This window comes from Triturus cristatus, chromosome 5_1, assembly GCF_964204655.1.
Source record: "Triturus cristatus chromosome 5_1, aTriCri1.1, whole genome shotgun sequence".
NCBI classification, from domain to species: domain Eukaryota; kingdom Metazoa; phylum Chordata; class Amphibia; order Caudata; family Salamandridae; genus Triturus; species Triturus cristatus.
The window spans coordinates 816,114,084-816,137,481 of record NC_140587.1 but is presented as its reverse complement, the minus strand read 5'-3'; the positions used below and the strand labels follow the sequence as shown (position 1 = coordinate 816,137,481).

Sequence of the window (23,398 nt, the reverse complement as noted above, 5' to 3'; positions counted from 1 at the left end):
CCCTCGTAAAACTAAAAAATCTGCACCCTGGTTCACTGAAACTCTTAGTCTAGAAAAACAAAAATGTAGAAGACAGGAAAGAAAATAGAGGGCAAACTATAATTCCCCTGATAGAGATATCTACAAGCAGACTCTGGCTAATTACAAGTACACAATTATTAAGGAAAAATAGGTGTATTTTACTCAACAAATAGAGACATCCAAGATTTCTACTAGAGAACTCTTCCAAGTTATAAACAAACTTTCCAGCTCTCCTGAATTCAGTAACAAAAGCAATAATAACAGTTCTTCCTTCTGTGAGAAGATAGCATCCTATTTTCTGGAGAAAGTGGAACAAATCTACGATCGTTTTCATGCTCCAAAAATTCAGATCCCATCGATAGCGTCACTATAGTACAGGCTTCCACTCATGATCTCATTTCTCCGCTTAATAATCTTCAACCTAAACTCAGCCAATTCTCCTATGTTATTGACACAGAAGTTCTTAACCTAATCAAGTCCACCAAGTCAGGATCACCATTCGATCCCTGCCCACCCTCAATACTCAAAATTATCCCTATCCCCATCACCTCGTATCTCACCAACATCTGTAATGGGATGTTCAGTGTTGGAACTTTTCCAAAACTACTGAAAAAGGCGTCCATCCTACCACCTCAAGAAACCGAACTTAGAGTCCGAAAATCCAGCTAACTATCGTCCTAGCTCTAGACTGCCTTTTCCAGCAAAGATAGTGGAACGACTCAACAATCTACAACAGACTCAGTTTGTGCAAGACAATCAGTTATTGGACCCCGCACAATTCAGTTTTAGGGCAGAACATAGTAAAGAAACGGCCTTAATAAAAACCATGGACGAACTCAAAACCATTCTGGATAAAGGAAGCTCAGCAGCTGTTGTCCTCCTCGACTTGTCGGCGGCGTTCAACACTGTCGATCACGCCACCCTCATTGATCACCTAAAAAAGATGGATAAAAAAGGAACTAAGTAGGTCAAGTGCTTTGCCAGTAATACCCAACAGGGAGCAGTCGGTTATGATGGAGAATGCTACATCTAAATGTTTCTCCCTCCCCTGTGGAGTCCCTCAGGGATCTTCCCTGAGTCCCCTACTTTTTAATATCTATGTTGTTGAACTTTCAGCCTTGATTAGATCTTTTGGGTTCTCCCCTACCTCATATGCGGACGACACGCAGATTGTCGTGTCGATCTCAAACAACCTGGATACTACCATCTCTCAATTTCACGATTGTATGAGAGCAGTCAGTAATTGGATGGGTAAACATTGCCTTAAGCTTAATTCAGAAAAAAACAAGGTCATCCTTTTTAGCAATAAACCCCTTTTTTGGAACCCAGCCTACTGGCCTAAAGAGTTGGGAACTCTTCCCAGCCAGGTACAAAAAGCAAAAAATGTGGGCGTAATCATTGATGACAAACTGGATTTTAACAAGCATATTTGCTCTGTGGTTTCGTCCAGTTTCAACGTGTTGCAAATCATTAAGATTCTCCCTTTAATTCCTTTGACCTCCAGAAAAACAGTAATCTCTCCATTAGTTCTTTCAAAACTTGACTATTGTAATGGACTATATGTCAAGCTCCAGAAGCAGTACAAAAGGAAATTACAGAGCGTCCAAAATGCTGCGGCAAGACTTGTCCTTGACCTGCCCAAATTTCATCCTCTCCGCATCCATAAAAAAACTCCATTGGCTGTCGGTAGAATCTTGCATTAAGTTCAAGGCACTTAACCTTGCGTATAAGGCCATACACAACTCAGGGGACCCGCCTACCTTAGGCGCTCCCTCTCCTGGTACATTCCTAATCGAGACCTATGGTCAAAGAATACGTTGACGATCAGTCACCCCAAATTCAAGAGAATTAAATGGGGATGGGGGGTGGGGGGGGAGGCAAGCGGTTTCTCCTCTGAAACCTCAACACTTTGGAACACTCTGCCTATACATATCAAAGCGGCACCCACTCTTTGGAATTTTAGGAAACAGTTAAAAACCTGGCTCTTTAATGTCTAGTCGCTGTATTTTCGGTTACTGATTACCGCCCTACTGCAATAACCTATATAGCGCCAAGACGCCCACGGGTATTCGAGCGCTCTACAAGTGTATTAACATAACACAAGGATTTACCTGGCCGCTGTTGGGTCATCAAAAGGCGATGCACTCGCCGTATGGCCGGATAACACCACTGATGACTGAGGGGGGGGGATACAATACTGCTGCACTTTCGCTACCCAGGTCTGCTTGTGCCACACTGCACACTTAGGGCCACCTGTGAGTGCAAGTGGGCCCAGCCCACCCCTGGCTCCTCCTATGCTTATACCCCCCTGTTGACTAATGAAAATTACTCCTGGGGTTTCTGGCTGGCGCCCTCAACGTCGCCCTATCACGTTGACCCCACCAGGTACATTCTTCTCCTGGACTACGCTACTCACCTTCGGGGCCAATACATAATTGAAGTACCATTGCCGCTCTGCTGAAACTGAACCTCTTGCTTGTCTGCAATACATCAGGTAGAGTGAGGTAGTGTGTCAGCCTCTTGGATCATCAGCTTGTCTGGGGCTGCACGAGCTGCATGGCCGCTAGTGCACATGCGGGCTTCGGGCACTCCTTTATTCTTTCAGTGGGTGCTGTCACCGTCATCTTTCTGCTCCCGACAGACGCTCCTGCCTGGTGACCTTTGAGTGGAGTGATGTTCAGAGGTGCATGTCCCCGCTCTCCAATGAATGACAGTGGACTCATGTCAATAACCCCTGGCATTGGCACGAGGGTCCATCACTACTGAAGCATGCCGCACCGCTAGATTGTACACGATCTGTGACTAACGTGGAAGTACTATGGCCAAGGATAAAGAGCACAAGCCACCCCAAAAGCAAAATGGCCCGCTTCACGAAGGTAGTGGCGCCATCGTCTGAGGCGGAACCGTTCGCTCCAGCCGTACAGGATAACCTAGCCCTGTTACTAGCAATTCAATCCTCTCGAGAAGCTCTGGAGGGAAGGATCGGAGAGGTCCAGTAGGAGGTATCCCTCCTACGACAGCATTTACTAAACAAATTGGAGAGGGTCACCATGGCAGAGGCCAGAATCTCGAAAGTGGGGAATGCAACCCACGGACTACGTAAGGAAGTTTCAGAGCCCGGCACTGTGGCAAAAGACCTACACTGGAGGATGGCAGATGCAGATAACCGGCTAGAAGAAAAAAACCTACCATTTGTGTGTGTTCCAGAGAGTGTCAACGGTCCCAATATGGGAGCCTTTCGGGCCCAACGGCCGCGGGACTCCCTTTTATCTGCACAGTCCTCCTCTTGCTTCTTTACTTAGCGTGCCTCCATTGGCATAGTGCCAGCCCGCTTTCTGAACCTCTTGGGTAGAGACATGATATTGTGGAAGGTCCGAAGCCTGGGAGAGGTTCGATACAAAACTCTAATATCATGGTGTTCACAGATTATTCACAAGAGTTGAAGAAACAACGGCACACCTTCAACTCTGTCAAGGTTAAACTGAGAGCCTGCAAACTGAACTACATGTTGTTCTTTCCTGCAAAGCTCCAGGTTATATTCAAGGGCAAGACATGCTCATCAAACAGATGGACCCCATCAAAGGGCAGATCACTGAGTCTCTCCCGAACATTCTCTGAAAAAAACTGCCATCGGGTAGCCATGCATGGCGACGCAGAGCTACCGATTTGGCCACTGCGCGACCCACGGAGTCAGTGGTGTCCATGGCCGACCGGACGGAAAACTGCGCCATGTTGCGGCCATCCCGAGTAAGCCGGGCCAGGTCAGCAGAAGGGCCTTCAGGCAAAGAGAGAAGAAGTTGTCTGACGAAGTCCCAAAGGGCAAAAGCAGCCAGAGCAAACACGCAGGTCGTGTTCAGGGACCGAAGGCCTGAGCTGGCAGATGCAAAGACATTGCGGCCACACAACTCCAACTACCTAGACTCCTGAGTGGGAGGAACTCCTGAGTGGGAGGAAGCAATCGAGGAGGAGAGGAAGGAAGCGCTGCCTGGACCAGAAGTCCTTGAGCCCTAGGATGGAGGGACCAACAGGTAGGGCAGGGTCCCCCGATGAGGGTCTGGCCCAAGTCCCCAGAAGGACATCATACAGCAACCCGCTAAAAGGCAGTAAGTGCTCCACACCCACCATGCCCTGGTGGAGAAGATCCAACAAAGGATCCAAAAGCTGGGAGACAGAGGGCGGCTGCATCTGTAAGATATCCGCGGCCCTGCGAACCACTTTCGCAAACTCTGCGCTAGCCTCCGAGGCAATTCAAGGTGGAGACAGTAAGTCATCCATTGGGGACTGTTACAGGCTAGGCCGTCCACCAAAGGCAAAGACAGATGCCCCGCATGGTGATGGGCAGCCAGGGCCCCATAGACCCTACTCCATGAAGCATTGAAAAAACCCTGGGGGAGGAGAACCCACTGGAGTCGAATCCTCCACCAGCAGAGGAACAGCCGGGGACGGATCCGGCATCGAGGCAGCGTCAGATCGATGTCAACGACCCCTAAAAAAAGGACTCGTCCTCCCGGCGTCGACCCGACGTCCACCACGGCAGGAGCCTGCGGGAAGGAACGATGCGGACACGAAGTTGAGCCCCGCGCCACCGCCGCATCCAGCTACAATGCAGGGAGCCACGTAGGGCTGAGCATCAGGAGGGCCAGTTGTCATAGCCGATGACCCCCCCCCAAACAGGACTCGTCCGCCCGGCATCAGACCTCTGTCGACTCGACCTCCCACCACCTCGGAGTCGAGCCCAGCGCTGCTGCCACATCCAGCGACATTTTTAAAGCCCACTTACTAAATATCTCGCCAGATCAGCAGATGCGCTGGCTCAGGCAAGACCTACAAATGACTGGGGGTATCGCTCTCTCCAGATCTGCACTTGCTGGCGCAGAAAAAGAGAGAACTTACGTCAGCGCGCGTGGGCGCTTCTAAGTAGCTCCAGTGACGTCATCTAGGAGACTACGACGCCAGCGACGTACGCGGAGCCGTACGACGACTCCTACCGACGGGCAGGGGTACTGCTGACGAAAAACTTTCCGGATCCAGTCTGATGCCTGGGGATATTCTAATGTAAGGAATCTATCACTAACGTGTCTCTTTCAGATCTGACAGACAACGACTGGGCCGAGGCTATTGCCAGCCCCTGGGGTGCTGCGGTGTCCACACGGTACCGCCTGATACAGTTTAAGTATCTTCACCGTGCATACTACACAAGGGTCAGACTCTGGAAGATGGGGACTATCCAGTCCCCTACATGTTTACAGTGTGGGAGGGAGGATGAGACTTTCCTACATACAGTTTGGAGCTACACTGCGTTGCAGCCATTTTGGCGTAGGATACTGTCCAGCCTAAACAAAGTACTATCATGGGAACTCCCGTTTGACCCACGACTCTTTCTCATACACAGTACGGACGACATTGGGGGAAATAAGTATAAGCAGCATTTATTCTTTTTAACCATCACTATCGTCAAGCGCGATATCACCCAAATGTGGAAAGGGACCTCTCCTCATAGGTAAATGGAAAACTGAACTTGCCAGATGTATGGGTGCGGAAATCGCTGTATTTTTATCCTGTGGCTGCCTCAAAAGCATAGAAAAATCTGGACCCGATGGGTGACATATCGTGAAATTGATCTCCCCTCCCTGCCATCCACAGACCCTTGATAGGCAACTCCCCTATCCCAGTGTTCATTGATCGGACCATTCCATATTGTATGATAACCTGCCATTCTACTAATATATCATAAGCATATTTATCGGGATCTAGTACAGTCTGCATTTTGTTTACGTTATGTAACCTGCATGTTTTGCAGGCCCTGAAAAATATTCAAAATGTCAGAACTCCTGCTATATTTTCTCTCCTACAGGTCTTTGCAGGGCCACAGCCCAAATTTCATTAGAATAACCGAATAACATTTGTTGTTAAAAAAAAAAAAAAATTCAAGGCATAGCATAGCTAAGGGTCCCAAAAAATGTCCACTCTCTTTATACACCAATACCAATAAAAAATCATTTTAATGAGAGCAAATGCATGCAAGTTCTTAGATTACCTGTCAGAATCCATACTTTCTTGAGACAACGGCGGACTTTCGTTTGGATTCTCAGCAGTGGCATTTCCAACCAGAGAAAGGAGAATTCTTTTCATAGTTCCATAGAAGAGTTGTATGTCATTTAGTCTTTGAGGCAAGTCGCATACTGGAATGAAATAAATGTCAAATGAAAATATTTGCAACAGTTTTCCGAGTTATGCAGCACCCCAGTGATGAATGATAAGAAACACATTAGTCTTACCTGCAAGCTTTTCCCATCAGAGGCGCGAATCTCTCGAAAGAATTCTGAGAACACTAAGATGGCTATTGCAATGTTGTAACACAAATGCTGCTAGACCAAACAAATCAATTTGCAATGAGCTGTGCTGAAGTATGGCCTGACAGTCAAAGATAGCAACTGTTAAATAAACAAACATTCGCAATGCAAAAGGTCTCGCATTCACGCAACTTTGAGCTATTGGCATTATAATTGACAATGCCTTTTATTTATGTTTTGGCTTTTAAAACATAAATAAAAGGCATTGTCATTTACAATGCCAATAGTTTAAACTTGGGTAAATGCTAGACCTACTAGCACTTTTTTTTCTATTTCTAACTTTTGATGCAATCGTGGCACCTGTGCAGTTGATGCGATTGTAACAAAATTAATGAAAACAAAAGGAAACGGCGGTTGGCCGCTTTCAGCATGTAAAGAACTAGGAAACACGCATTTGCAATGCAGTAGGTCTAGCATTTAAGCGAGTTTAAACTATTGGCACTATAAATGACTGCCTTTTTTTATGTTATGAAAACCAAATCATAAATAAAATACGAAACAAAGGACTTTTGAAATGTGTGCGGAAGGGGAGCGAAAACAAGTAACCTTTGAAAAGTACGGGGCAGGGAAGACCCACAGAGCTGCTGTGTTCATGGCACAGGTCTAACTGAGTGAAAAAAAGAGCGTGGCAAACACGGGAAATACAATCAGAATGTAAGGGTATGTGTTACATGGGTGGTTGCCACAAAGTGAAAAACACACCCAAAGGCGGGCCAAAGAGCAACGTCTTACCAATAAGAACAAGGGAATTAAGAAAGGCACAAGTACAAACAAATGGAAAGTGGTGGGCGTGGCCTAACCAACCTGACTAAATACTACTTACCTCGCAGAGCAGCGCAAGCCCGCTGATAGGCTCGACCTAAAAGGTTGAGACTGAACTAGGGGGAAGTCTTTTGCTACCATGAGTCCAGAAATTAGGTGTGGCAGCCCTAGAACCCACTGAGTGCCTGAATTGAGGCACTGGCTACCAGGCTTCTCATGCTCTCCCTTGCAGCCTTACAAGTTAGCCTCAAGCTGCAGCTGGCCTGCTCTTCGTGCACAGGAAGTGTCAAGAGGAGGTGGTGAGGCGGCAATGCCTGTGACTACAGGGCATGGAAGAGAGCATTCTGGACAGCTAAGGCCATGCAGGTATAGTACTTGTGGCCGGAGACCAGCGACGAGTCAGGAGGAAGAAAATGTGAGGATGCCCCTGGAAGGGAAGCGTTGGTGAGTCCTGGTCTCACCTTACCGGGCCCTTGAGGACAAAATCTGTTTTGTTGGGAGTGCCAGGGAAGAAGACTGCTGCTAACCTCTATGATCCATGGAAACACCACATCCTCTGCACTGAGGAAAAAACTCACTGTGTAGCACAACAGTCTAAAAGGGCAGACATCTTTGAAAGGGCATGTACCAGGAACAGCACTGGAATTTGTGGTACTCTTGATGGAACAGTAATGTTGGGGATGCAAGATTGAGCTGTGACCTGGCCTTGTTTAAAGTGTGCCAGTTAAGAGTTGGCCTTATTGCCAAAACGGCAGCCACCATCAAAAAGTATATCCATTAAAGATGCATGTATGCCTCCAAAAAATTCAGTGTAGCGCAGTGAGGCTTGACAGAGGACAGCAACTTAGGAGCCCATGGATTGGGCAACCAAGTCAATCAAGGCAAAAGGAGAGTGTGATATTTGCTTAGCCAGATCATGTCCATTGCGCACAACCACCATGAAGTGATCCTGGAGATGGTCAGGAAGATTCAGAACAACCAACTGAGCCATCTCCAACAATGTATGGGAGCATGAAAGAAAGTTTCAATGGCTGAGGCACTAGGCTGCAAAATCTTGGTGAGGAGATTTGCCATAGTTACTTCAACACACAAGGGTAGTTTGAGGGCCCCTTCAAACAAATAAATTAATAGTGTACTAAACTATGCCACTTTCTCAATAGCAGGCCGCAAAGGGCAATCTAGATTCACATCAGGCGAAATATTCAAGCCACTAGCATTTTGAAGGACCAAGTAATCACCAGCATCTGTGCTCATGGAAGGAGGAGAACAGGATCGATGGCACTGTCATAAGCAGCCATCTGACTTGAAAAGTTTCCCCATTCTACTACAGCATTAATCCTGAGGCACAATTCTACATGCTGGCTTTTCTAGCAACTGCTGTGCCTTTCATTTAGATCAGATAAGTTTAAACTTGAACCATGGAAAATTCATCAGGTCATGAGACTGATCTGAAGGCAAGATGTGGGCTGGGCCAATACAGATGCTGAACGACCAACAAGACCTTTCGGATGACAATGAAGAACAGAATGCGCCGAAGTTAGGTTTGAGGGTGCTGTACATGCTTTTGTGCCTGGATCAAACAGGGAGAAATTGGTCAGAGACACAGTAGGTGTCTTGGGGGCCTAAAGGCACATCAGATGGAGGCTGGACAGAATGTCTGTGAAACAATCTACTTAACTTCAATAACCATCATTCTGGTGGTTACTCTAACGACCGATTGTTCACTTTTGAATACTCACCAGGTGCCAGACTGTATCCAGAAAGTTTTTACAGCAGTACTCCCACAAAACCACTCTGTGGCGCTGTGCAAGTCTGCGCTGGTTCCACACCACCCCAAAAATGATGAAGCTGAGTTGCATATAAGCACCACCTCTGCATGCTGATGTAATTTTCTTGTCTTTCCCTTTCTGTGCCCTCAGACAGTGAGCATGGACAATTGATGTCATCAGTGTGCTAAATAGTAACATGAGACCATTACAGATGTAAAAAGAAAAAGCTACACCTCAGAATAGGGAGATAGGAGGACAGTGAGGAATGTGTGGTAGTACAGGGTATCCACCAGATGAACAAGTTACTTACCTTTGGTAAAGAATTGTCTGGTACAGACACGATCTAGCCGCAGATTCCTCACTTTAGAATCCGGAATTTTTTCCCACAGTATGTCTGCGTGCCGGAAGAGAGCGCCGCGTGACTTCATATCGTCGTCATCATGCAATGTGACGTTGTCGTAGTCCATATAAACCCCTCGATGTCATTTTCTCCCGTGACTATTTGGCGTGCTCAAAACGTGGAGCCCCATAAAGAAACTGCCTATTGAAACAGTGTACTAGAATAAACACCTGTATGTCAAACACTGAAATGATAAATCAGAATGTGATTTTTTTAAAATATTTTAAAACGAAATCATTGATAATTAAGAGTACTCAGTCGCAAACAATCACTGAGGGCCTAATTTAGTATATGAAGTCTGATAAGGAAATCAATGAGACCTAAGAGAACTCAGTTTGCAGAGCTGGGAGCAAGGGAAGGTTGTAAAGAATCTCTGGCTAGATCCTGCCTCTACCAGATAATGCGTTACAGAAGCTAACTAACTTGTATATCTGTTAGAGAAATCTAGCGACAGATTCCTTACTTCAGATTCAAATTCCAAAGAATACCATCCCTGGAGGATGGTCTGCGAACAGAGCCTAGTAAAAGTCTCTAACTTAAAACAAAACCGGTCTGGAACCAGAGAGAAAGACCTGACCTTATAATAATGTAAATGAGAAAACAATGCTTTACAATGTAAAAAACCTGTGGATGACAGCAGATAAGTTAAGTGACAAGACGTTAAAAAAAAGCATGGGAATGAATTATCCATGTCAGCAAGACAACATGGTAGAAGCCAAGTAACAAGATGAATAGAAGACTATTCGTACCCTCAAGGTGAACCCAACCCATGCAGGCTCATTGCATAAGCACTGCGGAAAGGACAGCAGTAAGAAAGGATATAAATACAAGAAAGCATGGGAAGAACGGTTTCCATGATAGTAGAAACCAAGGGAGGAACGTTTCCCATGATAGTGGACTACTGGTGCTCACATCCAGACATTGTGTTCGATACTTCGCAAACTCAGAGAAGCAGGTACTGACATGAAACACTACCTCTGTGCCATAGAGAGTTCTATCTGAGCAAGACCTACTCTACAACACAGAGAGAAAGTGGTTTATCATCAGAGGTAAAGCATAACTAATGCTCTATAAAACATATATATCGACCCAGTGGAAGGCTCAAGCCGAAACGCGTAGGTCATCTTTGTTTGTATGCACCTCTGCACTTTGCTGTACATGGCCCCGTGACGAATGGAGGCTTATTCAATAAAAAAATAATAAACTACCTCGTTGCAAAGGATTGTGTTGTTCTTCTGCTCGCCCTCGGGACGTGTGGTGAATTAGAGGGCGTTTCTTCATGAAGGCTGAGAGGATATATATATATATATATATATATATATATATATATATATATATATATATATATGAAAATCCAAACAGCTATCTCCCACCTCCGACCGGCGAGGAAGAAGCACACGGACACCAACTCGTGCTTCAAAGGTATTTAATGTTGATCAGCACCCACACAGCACGCCATTACGCGTTTCGGCCACCAGATGGCCTTGATCACATGAAGTAACTGCTGAAACATTATGCTTTTATAATTCAAGAGCACTCTGTAATCTCGTGATGCTTGTGTCCATGGACATGGAAAAAATACATTGGTTTCTAAGTTTGTTATTTGGTGATGGAAAACATGTAACAAATACATATACATTGGCAAATGTACCAGCATGGGTCTGAGATGTTAAATGGTTGTACTAATCGGTAAACCTGCTTCAAAATACTCTTCCATGTTAACAATGATATCACAACCTTGTAACTACAAGTTATTCTGCATAGGTTTAAGGTACAGTACTACGTTGTGCAAATACGCAATAACAGGTGCAAATTCTGATATCTAAAGTGCAAAATAGTGCTATCAATGTGCAACAAGATGCAAATGTGCAAAATACGCAAAGGTAGTGCAAACTGCAAATAAATGCATATTAATACATATAGAGACCATAAATAACGTCCTTAAATAATGCACAATCAGAATTCATTACCACATTTCAACATCTGTTAAAGGAGTATCCGATGATAAAATCTATATGAGCGACCCAAGATAGCTGTTAAAATCAATAGCCAATGTAAAAGATCCTAAAACCAATCTAAAAGTGAGTAAAGTGCAAAAATAGTCAAATAATGATAAAGATACAGCGGGAATCCAGCGAGGAGGTAGATAAGAGGAACACTCCAAAATACTATTCTCCTAAATGAGGTTCCATCTTTACAAATACATAATAACAACCAAGAGCATAAATTATAGCAAACGAGAGTCCCAAGTTATAGTGGGTCCCCAGAGCTGCTTGTAGCTTGATGGTATTGTACCCAGGTGAAAAAGGGAACTTGGCTGACAGTGTCCTCATGTTTGGAGAACTGGAACATACCGTTATGTGGAGAAAGCGTTTGATATTCATTGTTTTCTTGTCTGTCGCCTTACTCCTTTAAAATTGAGAAGACAAAAGTAGGGGAAAGTATAGAAGGAGCAAATTAGTCCAAACGACTGGGTAACAGTTCTGCTCTAAATGCAATTAGAAACTGGTCTTCATATGATTAGTGAGGATGCAGGTAAGGCAAACAAGATAAGTCAAACAGTAGGATATCTTCGGACATGAGAAATTGATACTATATACACTGCAGGAAACAATCAAGAAAGATAAAAACTAGTCTAAAAATGAGAGAGAGCAGAGGCAATCCCATACGGTCTGTCAGTAATCAGATAAAATTGTGTAGATCTTCGGTGGTGTTTAGGCCCATAGGTGCTTTGCTATCAAACTCGAGTATGTATTTTGTTTCGAGTTGTCTAAGGGCTTTTTCTCTGTTGCCCCCTCTTCGCTGTGCGGGGACACCATCAACAATGAAGTATTTCAGGCAACTAAGATCATTGTTATGTAGTTTTCTGAAATGCCGTGCTACAGGGTAGCTGGAATCATTATTTACGATTGCCCTTAAATGCTGTAAAATTCTTACATGGGCCTGTAGCTTGGTGCTCCCAATGTAATTCAAGCCACATGTACAGGAAAGGACATACACCACAAATTCAGATCTACAAGTAAAGTGACCCTTAATTTGTCTAGGGTTGTCACTGAACGGGACTGAGTACTGACTGGTGTTCTGACCAAATTTACATGCTCTACAACTGGAGCATTTGAAAAAACCTCTTCTAGGTTTTAACCATGAACTGCTGGTCGGGGTTTGGTTGTTGGGTCTCATAAAATATATTTCCACTACAACGTTTCAGTTACAACTGAAACGTTGTAAGTGGAAATATATTTTTGTTCTTTGGTGAATCTATCTGTTTGAGTCACTTCTTTCTTGGATATTTTATTCCTTTGTGACTCATTGTATCCTTTGGGATCCAGATTTTTGCCCTGGCTGGCTGTTTTCTTGTGATCCTTCATCTTCAAATATATATATATATATATATATATATATATATATATATATATATATATATATATATATTATATATACACATATATCTATCATAAATGTGGATTGTAGAGCGCAGGTTCACCTGGGTATCTTGACGTCGGATAACAGATGTGCATTGTAACCCATGTCATTGGTAGTTTCTCTCAAGCTCAGAAGGATGAAAGGCTGAGAGGTCCCGCCAAGATATGAACCTGTGACCGTAAAGGTTAAACACATGGCCCTACAGTGGACACACAGTACACCAAGCCACCAGACCCGCCAATAGGAACTAGTAGCCTTGAACCATTCTTTTCCCTAGGAAATAGGAATAGGGAGAATAGAATATCACTAGGATAGCTCCAAGAAATACATGGACATAGAATTAAAATAAATATCCACTACAGACACAACAATAAATTAAGGCGAATAATCAGTCCGAGAATTCCGACTTAATAGTACAGAAACCATAGTGGCCATTGCACCAAGTAGGAAAGCAACAACCATCCAAAATGTAAGTGTAATGCAAATTGCCTGATACCGCATTAGCAAGCAATAGAGATTGAAATTGAAGAACATATAAAGACTGAAAAAGAACCATGAAGCCTAGCTAGACGCAAGGTTAGCATGATCTTACAATATGAATTTAGAATAAAAGCTATCTACAAACAGTAGAAGCTATGAGGCAGACACCCAGTCTCTTCATGGACGATGTAGGAATACCTACAGAGAGAAGAAAAGGTACATCGTGAAAGGGAAATTACCTTCCAAAAGAAGAAATCTTCAGCAATAACACAAAGCTTTATATAACAACCCCAAAAGAGTCAAGAATATAAAGCACCCTTCATAATAGAAGGAATAGGCTGGATTGAGATGCTACACATCCTTCGAGATCACCATGTATACAGAAAGGCGTGGAAGAGCCAATTAATTAACAATGGCAGAAGACAGACCTGAAGAGTAAAACAGAGTTTAAAGGCTCACAAGATGATAATCCTAAACCAAACAAAGATCATATACTGAAAGCAAAAGTAGAGAACTTTTGCCATGAATCATAAGTACATCATCTAGCCACGAAGCGATAGGCAAATACCAGGAGAATTGTCAAAGCCACACTACTGTGAGAAAGTGCCATCTTTCTTGCATGGTATGCCCCCCACTTTTTGCTGAAGTACTTTGACTTAGCGTGCCCTGGGCTCCTGCCAATCAGGTACCCAGGGCCTGTGTTCCTTCCCTAAATTGCATGACAACCTAAACCCAATTGGCATCTCTGGCCACAGGTCAGCCCCTGGTAAATGGTACCATAGGTACCCAGGGCACTGTGACCAGAGAAGGCCCCTAAGGGCTGCAGCACTTATTGTGCCACCCTTAGGGGCCCTGTACACACACACACACACACACACACACACACACACACACACACACACACACACACACACACTGCAGGTTGAGTGTCTGGGCACAGAACCAAACAGTCGACAGGGCACACATCCCTGTGTACCATGCCCACAACACACACTGCCCTGGCATACATCAGCCACCCCTCTAGCTGGGTGCCCTATGCCAGTGGTGTGGGCACAGGTGCATGAGCCCTGTGCCCCTACAGTACCCAGGCCCATTCCTGGGCACTAAGTGCAGTGCTGCCATTTAAGAGTATATGGTGCTAGGAGATCGTCAACACGAACTCCACAGCACCTCAAATGGCTGCACTGATGACTGAGAAGTTTGATATAAAACTTCACAGCACATTAAACCCGCACTGATGCCAGTGTGGGATTTAATGTACAATGCACGACAGAGGGCATCTTAGAGATGCCCCCTGAGCCTAACCTACAATCCACGTCTTGTCTGAGGGGCTGCCTAACCTACCACACAGCAGACATGTTGCTGGACCCCTGGGTAGAGAGCCATTCGCCCTCCTGGGCCTGCAACAATGCACATCCTGGGTGAGGTGCTAGGTCTCCTGCCCCAGAGGAAGGGCAGGGGAAGCTTCAAAGGCATTCCGCCTTTGTGAGCTTCTCCAGGCCACTTGCTGTACTCAGCAACTGACTCCTACCGGTTCTGACCCCCACTCTGGCGGGAAGACTGGCCGGAAACCCCAAGGAAGGAAAGGGGGTGTGACAGCCTCTGCTAACCCCACCCCTCAGGTGGGGGAGGAGAGGTGAAGCCCATCTCCGGGCTCTCGCCATCTTGAAGATGGGAAGCCCTGCCCAATCAGGGCTAGGCTACTGCCCCCCTCCCACAGGAAAGTGGCAGGATAGGGGGTGTACACACCCCAGGGCAGGGACCCATTGGTCCATGCCCATTACCTACCTGTAACGCCCCTAAATCTAGTATTTAGGAGCACCCTGAACCTTCCTTCCTTAGATCCAGATTCTGAAACAGCAAAGAATATCAAGATGCAACAAGACCCGCCGTGCAGCTTCTAACAAGAGGAAGACACCAACTGCTTTGTCCCCAGCCCTACCAGCCTGTCGACCCTCGAACCTGCTCCTGCTAAACCCCGGCATCTCCAGTAGCCAGCAACCTCACAAACCCTGGAGGACCTGGCTAGCTTGTGACTCTGAGCAACTGGGACTCCCATGAGAAGTGGTACTGCTCAAAGCAAGTAGCTGACCCCTGGCATCAGCCAGGAACCGCAACCCCTGCACCCGCCAAGCCTGGCCTGTGCTGGAGAGGACAAAGACCACGAGGACGTCCCCCCGGCGACTGTGACCCCGAATCCAGCACCCAAGGACCCACCTCGACGCTCCTGACGACGCCTGCAGCCTCAGAACCAGGGACCCCTCCAACCACGACCAGCAGAGGGGAAGATTTCCCGACGCCCAATGGCCCCCCTGCACCCAGCACCCTGCGACCCCCTGTGCTCAACTCCTGGGTACCTACCTATCCTTCAACTACCCAACTTGCCTCTCGAAGTGGTGGTCGCACCTGAAGAATTTTCGTCCCAGAGCTTGCAGCCTTTGTTCGTTCTTGAGCTTCTCCATTGCAATCCATTGAGCGCCCTACGGCTCAAAAGCATCCTGCACCCAGCCGCCCGAGCAGCCCTGGCAGTGCAACTTCTACTCTAACCTACTTCCCCATTTGCCCTGAGCAAGTGACCAGGAGCCCAGCTACCACAGCTGCAGGGCCTGCTAGCCAGTAGCCACCAACCACAGGCCCCCCTGCCTCCCATAGGATAACATTGGGCCTGACTCACTCTGCACCCGGCTGCCCCTGTGCCGCTGATGGTGTAACAACTGTACTTACCTGACCCTAGGAGACCCCTGAGTCTATGCCCAGAACCTAAACTCTGCCAGTCGAGTACTTACCCAAAAGCCGATAACTCACTTTTCTTCCATAGGGTAACATTGGCTGGTTTCACTTGAAAATTCTTTTAAGTAATTCTTTTAAGTGTGGAGTTTCTAAACTTTAAAATATTAACCTAAAATCAACCGAGTAACGAAAACGAAATAACTCACCTGCTATCAGGAGAGATACCAGTGCTGGATCTTGGAGCCCACCACTGACCCTGAAAAGTAATTACAACCATACTTACCGCGAACTCAATTTTCTTCCACAGGAAACCATTGACTGTTTTTCTGTGAAATTTCTTCTAAGTGTCGATTTTTGCAAACTACAAATATTCTTTAAAAATTGCACCAACTGTGAAAACGTAATTTCTTACCTGTTTTAGATAGATGTCCCAGTGCTGAACCTAGGAGTCCAGCACTGGATTACAAAAGTAACGAGAACTACAATAGATGCAGTAATTCCATCAATCAAGTGTTGGAAGGATACATACCAAATAAAAAGCTTAGAATGCGCACAACTCCGTCAGCCCCATGGTTTAGTGAGGAACTTAAAGCGCTGCGCTTAGCGCGCCGACAGGCCGAAAGAAGCTGGCGCAGGTTATATTTAGAAACAGACAAAATAGCTCGAAAAACAATTCAATCTCAATACAAGAGGGCTATTAAGGAGGCCATGTCGCAATTCTATGCTAGTTCCATTCTGCAGGCATCCAATGGAACCAGGGCTCTCTTTAACATCGTAAGAGACCTTAGTAATCCTGGGTGCCTGGCCAGCACAGTTCAGCCATCACAAAATCTGTGCAATGAAATTGCCACGTTTTTTATTGACAAAGTCAATAATATTGTGGGTGGGTTTGATCAGAGTGTCATTGAGATCCCCCCCGACTATTGTAGACATTAAGAGAGATAACTCTTTGAGCTATTTCCAACCTCCCACGGAGGATTCCGTCAACAGTATAGCGCACAGCATATCATCTGGGTCACCTCTGGACCCCCTTCCTCACAAGTTCTGGAAGGAATTCAGCTCCGATCTATTTCCGGACTTGAGGCAAATTTGCTGTCAATCCCTGAATGAAGGAATCGTACCAAGTGGTTGGAAGCAGGCGATAGTCACCCCTTTACTGAAAAAACCTTCCTTAGATCCATCGCTGCCAGTCAACTTCCGTCCCATATCCCTTTTACCATTTCCAGTTAAGATCTTGGAAAAATTGGTTAGCAAATCCCTGTCTAATTTTCTGGAAGAAAATTTGCTTCTGGATAAGAACCAGTTTGGGTTTCGGCCAGGGCATGGGACGGAAACCGCGTTGACAACTGTTCTGGACAAACTTCGAATGCGAGCAGACAATGGCAGCTCCTCAGTGCTGGTGCTGTTGGATATGTCGGCCGCTTTCGACACAGTCAGTCACGCGGTGTTACTGGCAAGATTGGAAGGTTTGGGGGTGACGGGCCGTGCTTTGGAATGGCTACAGTGCTATCTGATTGACCGCCAACAGGCAGTGACCCTGACGCCTTTTGTCTCCCCTTGGTCCTCGGTATGCCATGGAGTGCCTCAGGGCTCAGCTATCAGCCCAATCCTTTTTAATGTCTACCTAGGGCCCCTGATCCCTTTAATAAAATCTTTTGGGATCGATGTGGTGAACCATGCGGACGACATTCAGCTGATGTTCTCCACGGAAGGAGAGCATGCAGTCCCTCTGAGCTCCTTCCAGGCATGTATGAGGAAGGTTTCTGACTGGCTGAGGGCCAACTCATTACAGCTGAATGCTGGGGAAAACGGAATTACTGCATTGCTGCGCAGCCAAAATGTCTACACACCTTTTGGGCGAGTTCCGGCTTCGGCCGGAGGACGCCCCCATAGTTGCAGCAAAAACAGTCCGTAACCTGGGGGTCATGATGGACGAAGACCTTCAGCTGCAATCTCAGGCTAACAAAATAATCGGTACTTGTTTAGCCTTGATGAGAGCTCTTCGCCAAATTCTCCCGCTACTCCCGAATGACCCAGGCCCCTGGTGGTTCAGAGTGTGATCCTGAGTAGACTGGACTATTGTAACTCACTGTACCTGGGTGCCCCCCAATACATTGTACAGGGATTGCAAAGAACACAGTCTACAGCAGCAAAACTGGCCCTTGGGAGACAGCGTGACTCATCTGTAACGCTGGCATTAAGGGACCTCCATTGGCTTACTGTTAAAGACAGAATCATGTTTAAGTCACTGGTCACGGTCTTTAAAGCCCTACACAACACTGGCCCGGTACCTCTGCGCGATCGATTCGCCTGGTACGAACCAAAAAGACTCCTCCGGTCCACTAGCCAAAGCTTGGCAGCTGTCGCCAGAGTAAAGATGGGAGGCAGGGCTTTCAGCACGGCGGCAGCCCGCCTCTGGAATCAGATTCCCCAAGAGCTGCGCCTGGCAAAAACTCTTGTGGGCTTCAGGAAAGATCTTAAGACATGGTTGTTTCGCCAGGAGTAGGTGGCATCGACCCTGACCACTGGCTATTCGTTCTGCGTGCTCCTTGTCATCATATTCTCTCAGCGCCAGGATACCCGTAGGGTGGCAGACACGCTTTACAAAAACTTATACAATACACAATACAATACAATACATACTTTACCTGTAACTTGAATTTTCTTCCATAGGAAATCATTGACTGTTTTTTCTGTGAAATTTCTTCTGTCGATTTTGCAAACTTACAAATATTCGTTAAAAATAGCCTGTATAACCTAAATGCTTTCTCTCAACTGCTTACAGGTGGTACACTAGTGCTGGATCCAGGATCCAACACTGAACTAGAAAAAGTAACAATAACCCCACTTACCTAATAAGTGAACTTCATCCCATAGGATAACATTGGTGAATCTATTAGAAAACGTTTCTAAGTGTCAACTTTTAAAATACCAAAATATTGCTTAATGATCACAACAGTAACTAAAACGTATTTACTCACCTGTTTCGAGGAACTAACCCAGGACTGAATCTAGGATCCAGTCCTGGAGTTAGAAAAGTAATCCTTAAAGTAACTAATTGCATTTAACTTGAAATTCCCATTGAGCTCAATGTATTATTGTGTTTGAAATTGTGTTGCCTATTGCAACCACTGTAACTATTATATTCAAAAGTCTATTGCCTATTGAAAAGTATTTATCTTAAGCATCTCAATCTGAGAAAGTATATTTGATACCTATTGTTGGTTCTAAAATAAAACAAGCATATATTTTTATATATAAACCATTGGCCTAGATTTCAGTTCTTGAGTGTGTGAGACCATTTGCTGACTGAGTGTGTGCAACAAATGCTTTACACTGTCCTCTGATACTGCCTTACTGCTCGACCAAGCTACCTCTTTAGAGAGTAAGGTTATATCTAACGTTAGCCTCTGCCAAACCTCTGGGGACTGTGTACTCTGTACACACTGTACCTATTTGGGAACAGTATGTACAGAGCCACTTTCCTACAACTACCAGCTACCTTCTGTGAAAATACCAGAAGGAATTTTGGGATAGATAGTCTGTGCCATCAATGGCACCTCTGCCTATTGATGTATGCCCATAATGAAGCATAAGGACACACAAATACCAAATAAAAGTATAAGAAATACTTCATCATATTAACCAAAACTAGAGAGAGGGTCAAAGTACATAAACCTTTCATCAAAAGGCTGATCATATACACGACTCCCAAGGAGGTACAAATAACAAAAGTACCTAACAAGTTTCACAAACGAATGGATATCATGCGTTAGAGAAATCATGATGGAGGGTGGAACTCTGCCCTCCCCAATTAGTGTCCAAGAGTGCACCAGATGAGAATCCAAACTGAGTGTGTGTATGCTGACATAGCATACAAAAGATACTCCACATAGAGTAGGGAACATATAAAGAAAGTATCAACCCTTGAGCTTGAGCTCTTCTGCAGAGTAAAGCAAACTGCAAAAACTGTACATCAGGTATCAGTCAAAAATCCAAACACAAATAAATAGCTGAAAACGGTCATCGACAGAGCTGAAAGATAAAGGCATGACTTCTACGCCAAGCAGTAAATAGTAACTTAACTGAAAAGAATTCTGCAGAATAATGCACTACTATAATCGTATCTGACCGAAAGTAAGGTACAAAAGTGTAAGGAACCACAAGGTTAGTTAAACAACTATAAAGTCCTGCAGTAAGCAGAAACACCATAGTGGTTGCAACTAGTTGAAGACACAGTGCAACTAAGTCATTTAGGAACATGTCCGTCCACACAAGGCATAAATAAAGATTCAACCAGATCCTGCAAAGACAGGTCTAGGAGTCTTTATCACTCCGTGCAACTCTATATTGCCTTAAAGTGGAAACAGCATGTACACCAGCAAACAGCATATCTTTCAGGGTATACTGTACAGGCTCTGAAAACCCAGACTGATGCAGTCATGCATGTCTGTGCAGAGCAGCTGATTGAGCAATATCTCTACCCACGGAATCAGTGGTGTCCATAACATATTTTATGGTTAATTGTGCCGCTTCTAGACCATCCTATACCAACTGTAGAAGTTCACAAATTTGTTCTATCTACAGGAGTATACCATCTTAGTAGAGGGACGCCTGACTGCCAAGGTAACATCACAGACTTCAGGAGGCAGATCAAAAGACGTCAACTGCTGCCGCTCAATCTCCACACAAGGAGGTGGAGGCTGGACATGTTCAGGTGGGGGAACGTCCCCTGCCTCTGCGACAGAAGATCCTCCCGAAGAGGCAGTCTGATTGGAGGATCGATGGCCATGTGTAGCAGCTCGGGATACAACTCTTCGTGCTTAATCCGGAGCCACAACAATGACTTGGGCCCTGTCGCGCCTGATCATCTTCAGCACTCTGGGCAGAAGTGATATAGGCGTATAGAAGACCGCAACTCCACTGGCGACGAAAAACATCGCCTAGAGATGCTGCCTTGGAAATTCCAAGGCGCAGATTTGCTGACATTGCGCGTTTTCTTCAGTGGTTAATAGATCTAAATAAGGACCTCCCCACTGCTGAAAGGGACCATGCACCAATTTCGAGTGAAGGCGCCATTCGTTATCAATCATACACCTGCAGCTGAGTTCGTCTGCCCTGGCGTTCAGTGAACCTGCTAGGTGTTGAACCACCAGGGATATGCCCTGATGTTCCAGCCATGTCCAGATACGGAGAGCCTCTTGACATAGGGTACACGACCGCACCCCGCCCTGTTTGTTGCAATACCACATGGCAGTGGTGTTGTCCGTGAACACCTGCACTACTCTTTCCTGGACAGAGAGAAGGAATGCTTTTAATGTAAGACGGATCGCCCGAAGCTCCAGAAGGCTGATGTGGAACCTGGACTCCGCCGGAGACCAGAGGCCTCTGATCTCCGCCTCTGCCATGTGGCCGCCCCACCCCAGAAGGGAGGCATCCATCACTACTGTGAACTCTGGTTGGGGAAGGGAGAGGGATCTGCCAGTGACCCAATCCTGGTTCGTTAGCCACCACTGCAATTGGCGTGCAGTGCCCTCCAAAATCTGGCCGCACTCGTACAGGTTCCCCTGGTGCTGTGCCCTCTGGAACTTCAGGTCCCACTGCAGAGCCCGCATATGCCATCTGGCATGATTCACCAGCAGGATGCAGGAGGCCATCAAACCCAGCAGCCGCAAAGTCACCCTGACCGAAACCCGGGATAGAGGCTGAAAGACTGAAATCATAGCCCGAATATCCCGGACTCGCTGCTCGGGAGGATAGACCCGAAACTGCACCATGTCCAGAACCGCTCCGATGAAGAGGAGCTTCTGAGAGGGAGTCAAGTGTGACTTCGGTATGTTGACAGAAAACCCCAGCGAATGCAGGTCGTTGGCAGTAGTCTGGAGGAGGGAGGCGACAGCCTGGGGCGAACAGCCAGTCGCCGAGATGGGGGAAGGCTGCAACCCCTGATCTGCGCAGATGAGCTGCGACCACCGCCATCACTTTCGTGAACACCAGAGGGGCACTGGTAAGACCGAAGGGGAGCACGGTAAACTGAAAGTGCTTGTGGCCTACCATGAACCGCAAGTAGCGCCGGTGGGCCGGCAGGACGGGGATGTGAAAATAAGCGTCCTGCAAGTTCAAAGCTACCATCCAGTCTCCAGGGTCGAGGGCAGAAAGGACCTGAACTAGCATCACCATTCTGAACTTCTACTTCCGGAGGAAGCGACTGACGTTCCTGAGATCCAAGATAGGAAGCAGGCCTTTGTCCTTCTTGGGCACCAGAAAGTAGTGGAAATAGCAAACATGACCTACTTCTGGGGCAAGAACTCGCTCGATGGCTCTCTTGGCTGTTGGATAAGGGCCAGATGATCCTCCGACATGCGATGGCACTGAGGTGGCATGGCTGGGTGGTAGTCTTGAAGGCAAGGGAGTAGCTCCTTAGGACTATATGCAAAACCAACGTGTGACGTGATGGTGCGCTAGTGGGGAGGTGATGGCGAATCCTGCCGCCCACTGTTGATTGGTGGCCTTGAAAGGTCGAACTAGAAGGGAGGCTGCTGCAGAGGGGGCTGTGGTGGACACGCCCGCAAGTTGGACCCCACATCCACGGCGGTCGTTCCCACGTCCCCGGCCGCGCAGAGGCTGAACAGCTTGCGCCGGCCTGTGGCCCTGGGCGGGACATGGCAGGGCACCACTTTCGTGGAAAGACAGACTGCGCAAGGTGGGTGGTGGAGAGGCCCAAGGACTTGGCCGTAGCTTGAGAGTCCTTAAAGCGCTCTAGCACGTTGTCTGCCTGGTCACCGAACAGGCGACAGCCATCAAAGGGCATGACCAAAAGGGTAGCTTGGACATCCCCTGAAAAACCAGTTAACCTCAGCCAGGTGTAGCGTCGAAGGGCTAACAACGTGGAAATCATCCTGTCTAGCGAGTCGGCGGTGTACAGTCCACAGCGAATGGTAAACTTGGCTGCGTCTTTCCCCTCAGGAACTGCACGGGAGCGTACAGCCTCCTCTGGGCAATACCAGCGCCTGTGCGACTGTGTCGCACACAGAGCGGGTGTAACGGCCCAACAGACATGCAGTGTTTATCGACCGCAGTCCCAAGCTGCAAGAAGAAAACATCTTCCCAAGGTGGTCCAACTTTTTGGATTCCCTATCAGGTGGTGCGTTAGGGAATGCGCCTTTGGATGTGGAGGTTTGGACCACCAAGCTCTTAGGGGTGGGGTGTTGGGGAGGAAAGAGGGGTCGCCCAGGGCCAGGCGGTGGCGTCGGGCAATCATCCTATCCACAGGAGCCTCTGTGTTGGGCCTGGATCAGGTGCCCAAAAGGATGTTGGTTAGGGCTTCATTAAACAGCAGCAGGGACTCTGAAGAGCTCGCTTGCGGTTGAAGCACCTCTGTCAGGAGGTTAGTCCTGACTGCCACTGTAGGAAGCTCGGGCCGCCCTACGCAACACCACTTCGTATGATGCTCCCTCCTC

At 46.7% G+C, this 23,398-nt stretch overlaps 1 protein-coding gene across 5 annotated transcripts in view; it reads right to left on the bottom strand.

Annotated features, from left to right (window-relative positions):
• The window catches only part of CEP192 (centrosomal protein 192), a 1,978,693-nt gene that overhangs the window by 609,483 nt on the left and 1,345,812 nt on the right, over window positions 1-23,398 (bottom strand). For all 5 annotated transcript variants that reach the window (XM_085605862.1, XM_085605865.1, XM_085605864.1 and 2 more), the window contains exon 35: window positions 6,059-6,203. In XM_085605862.1, coding sequence (XP_085461988.1) covers window positions 6,059-6,203 — 145 coding nt within the window. The remainder of the gene's footprint in view (window positions 1-6,058; window positions 6,204-23,398) is intronic.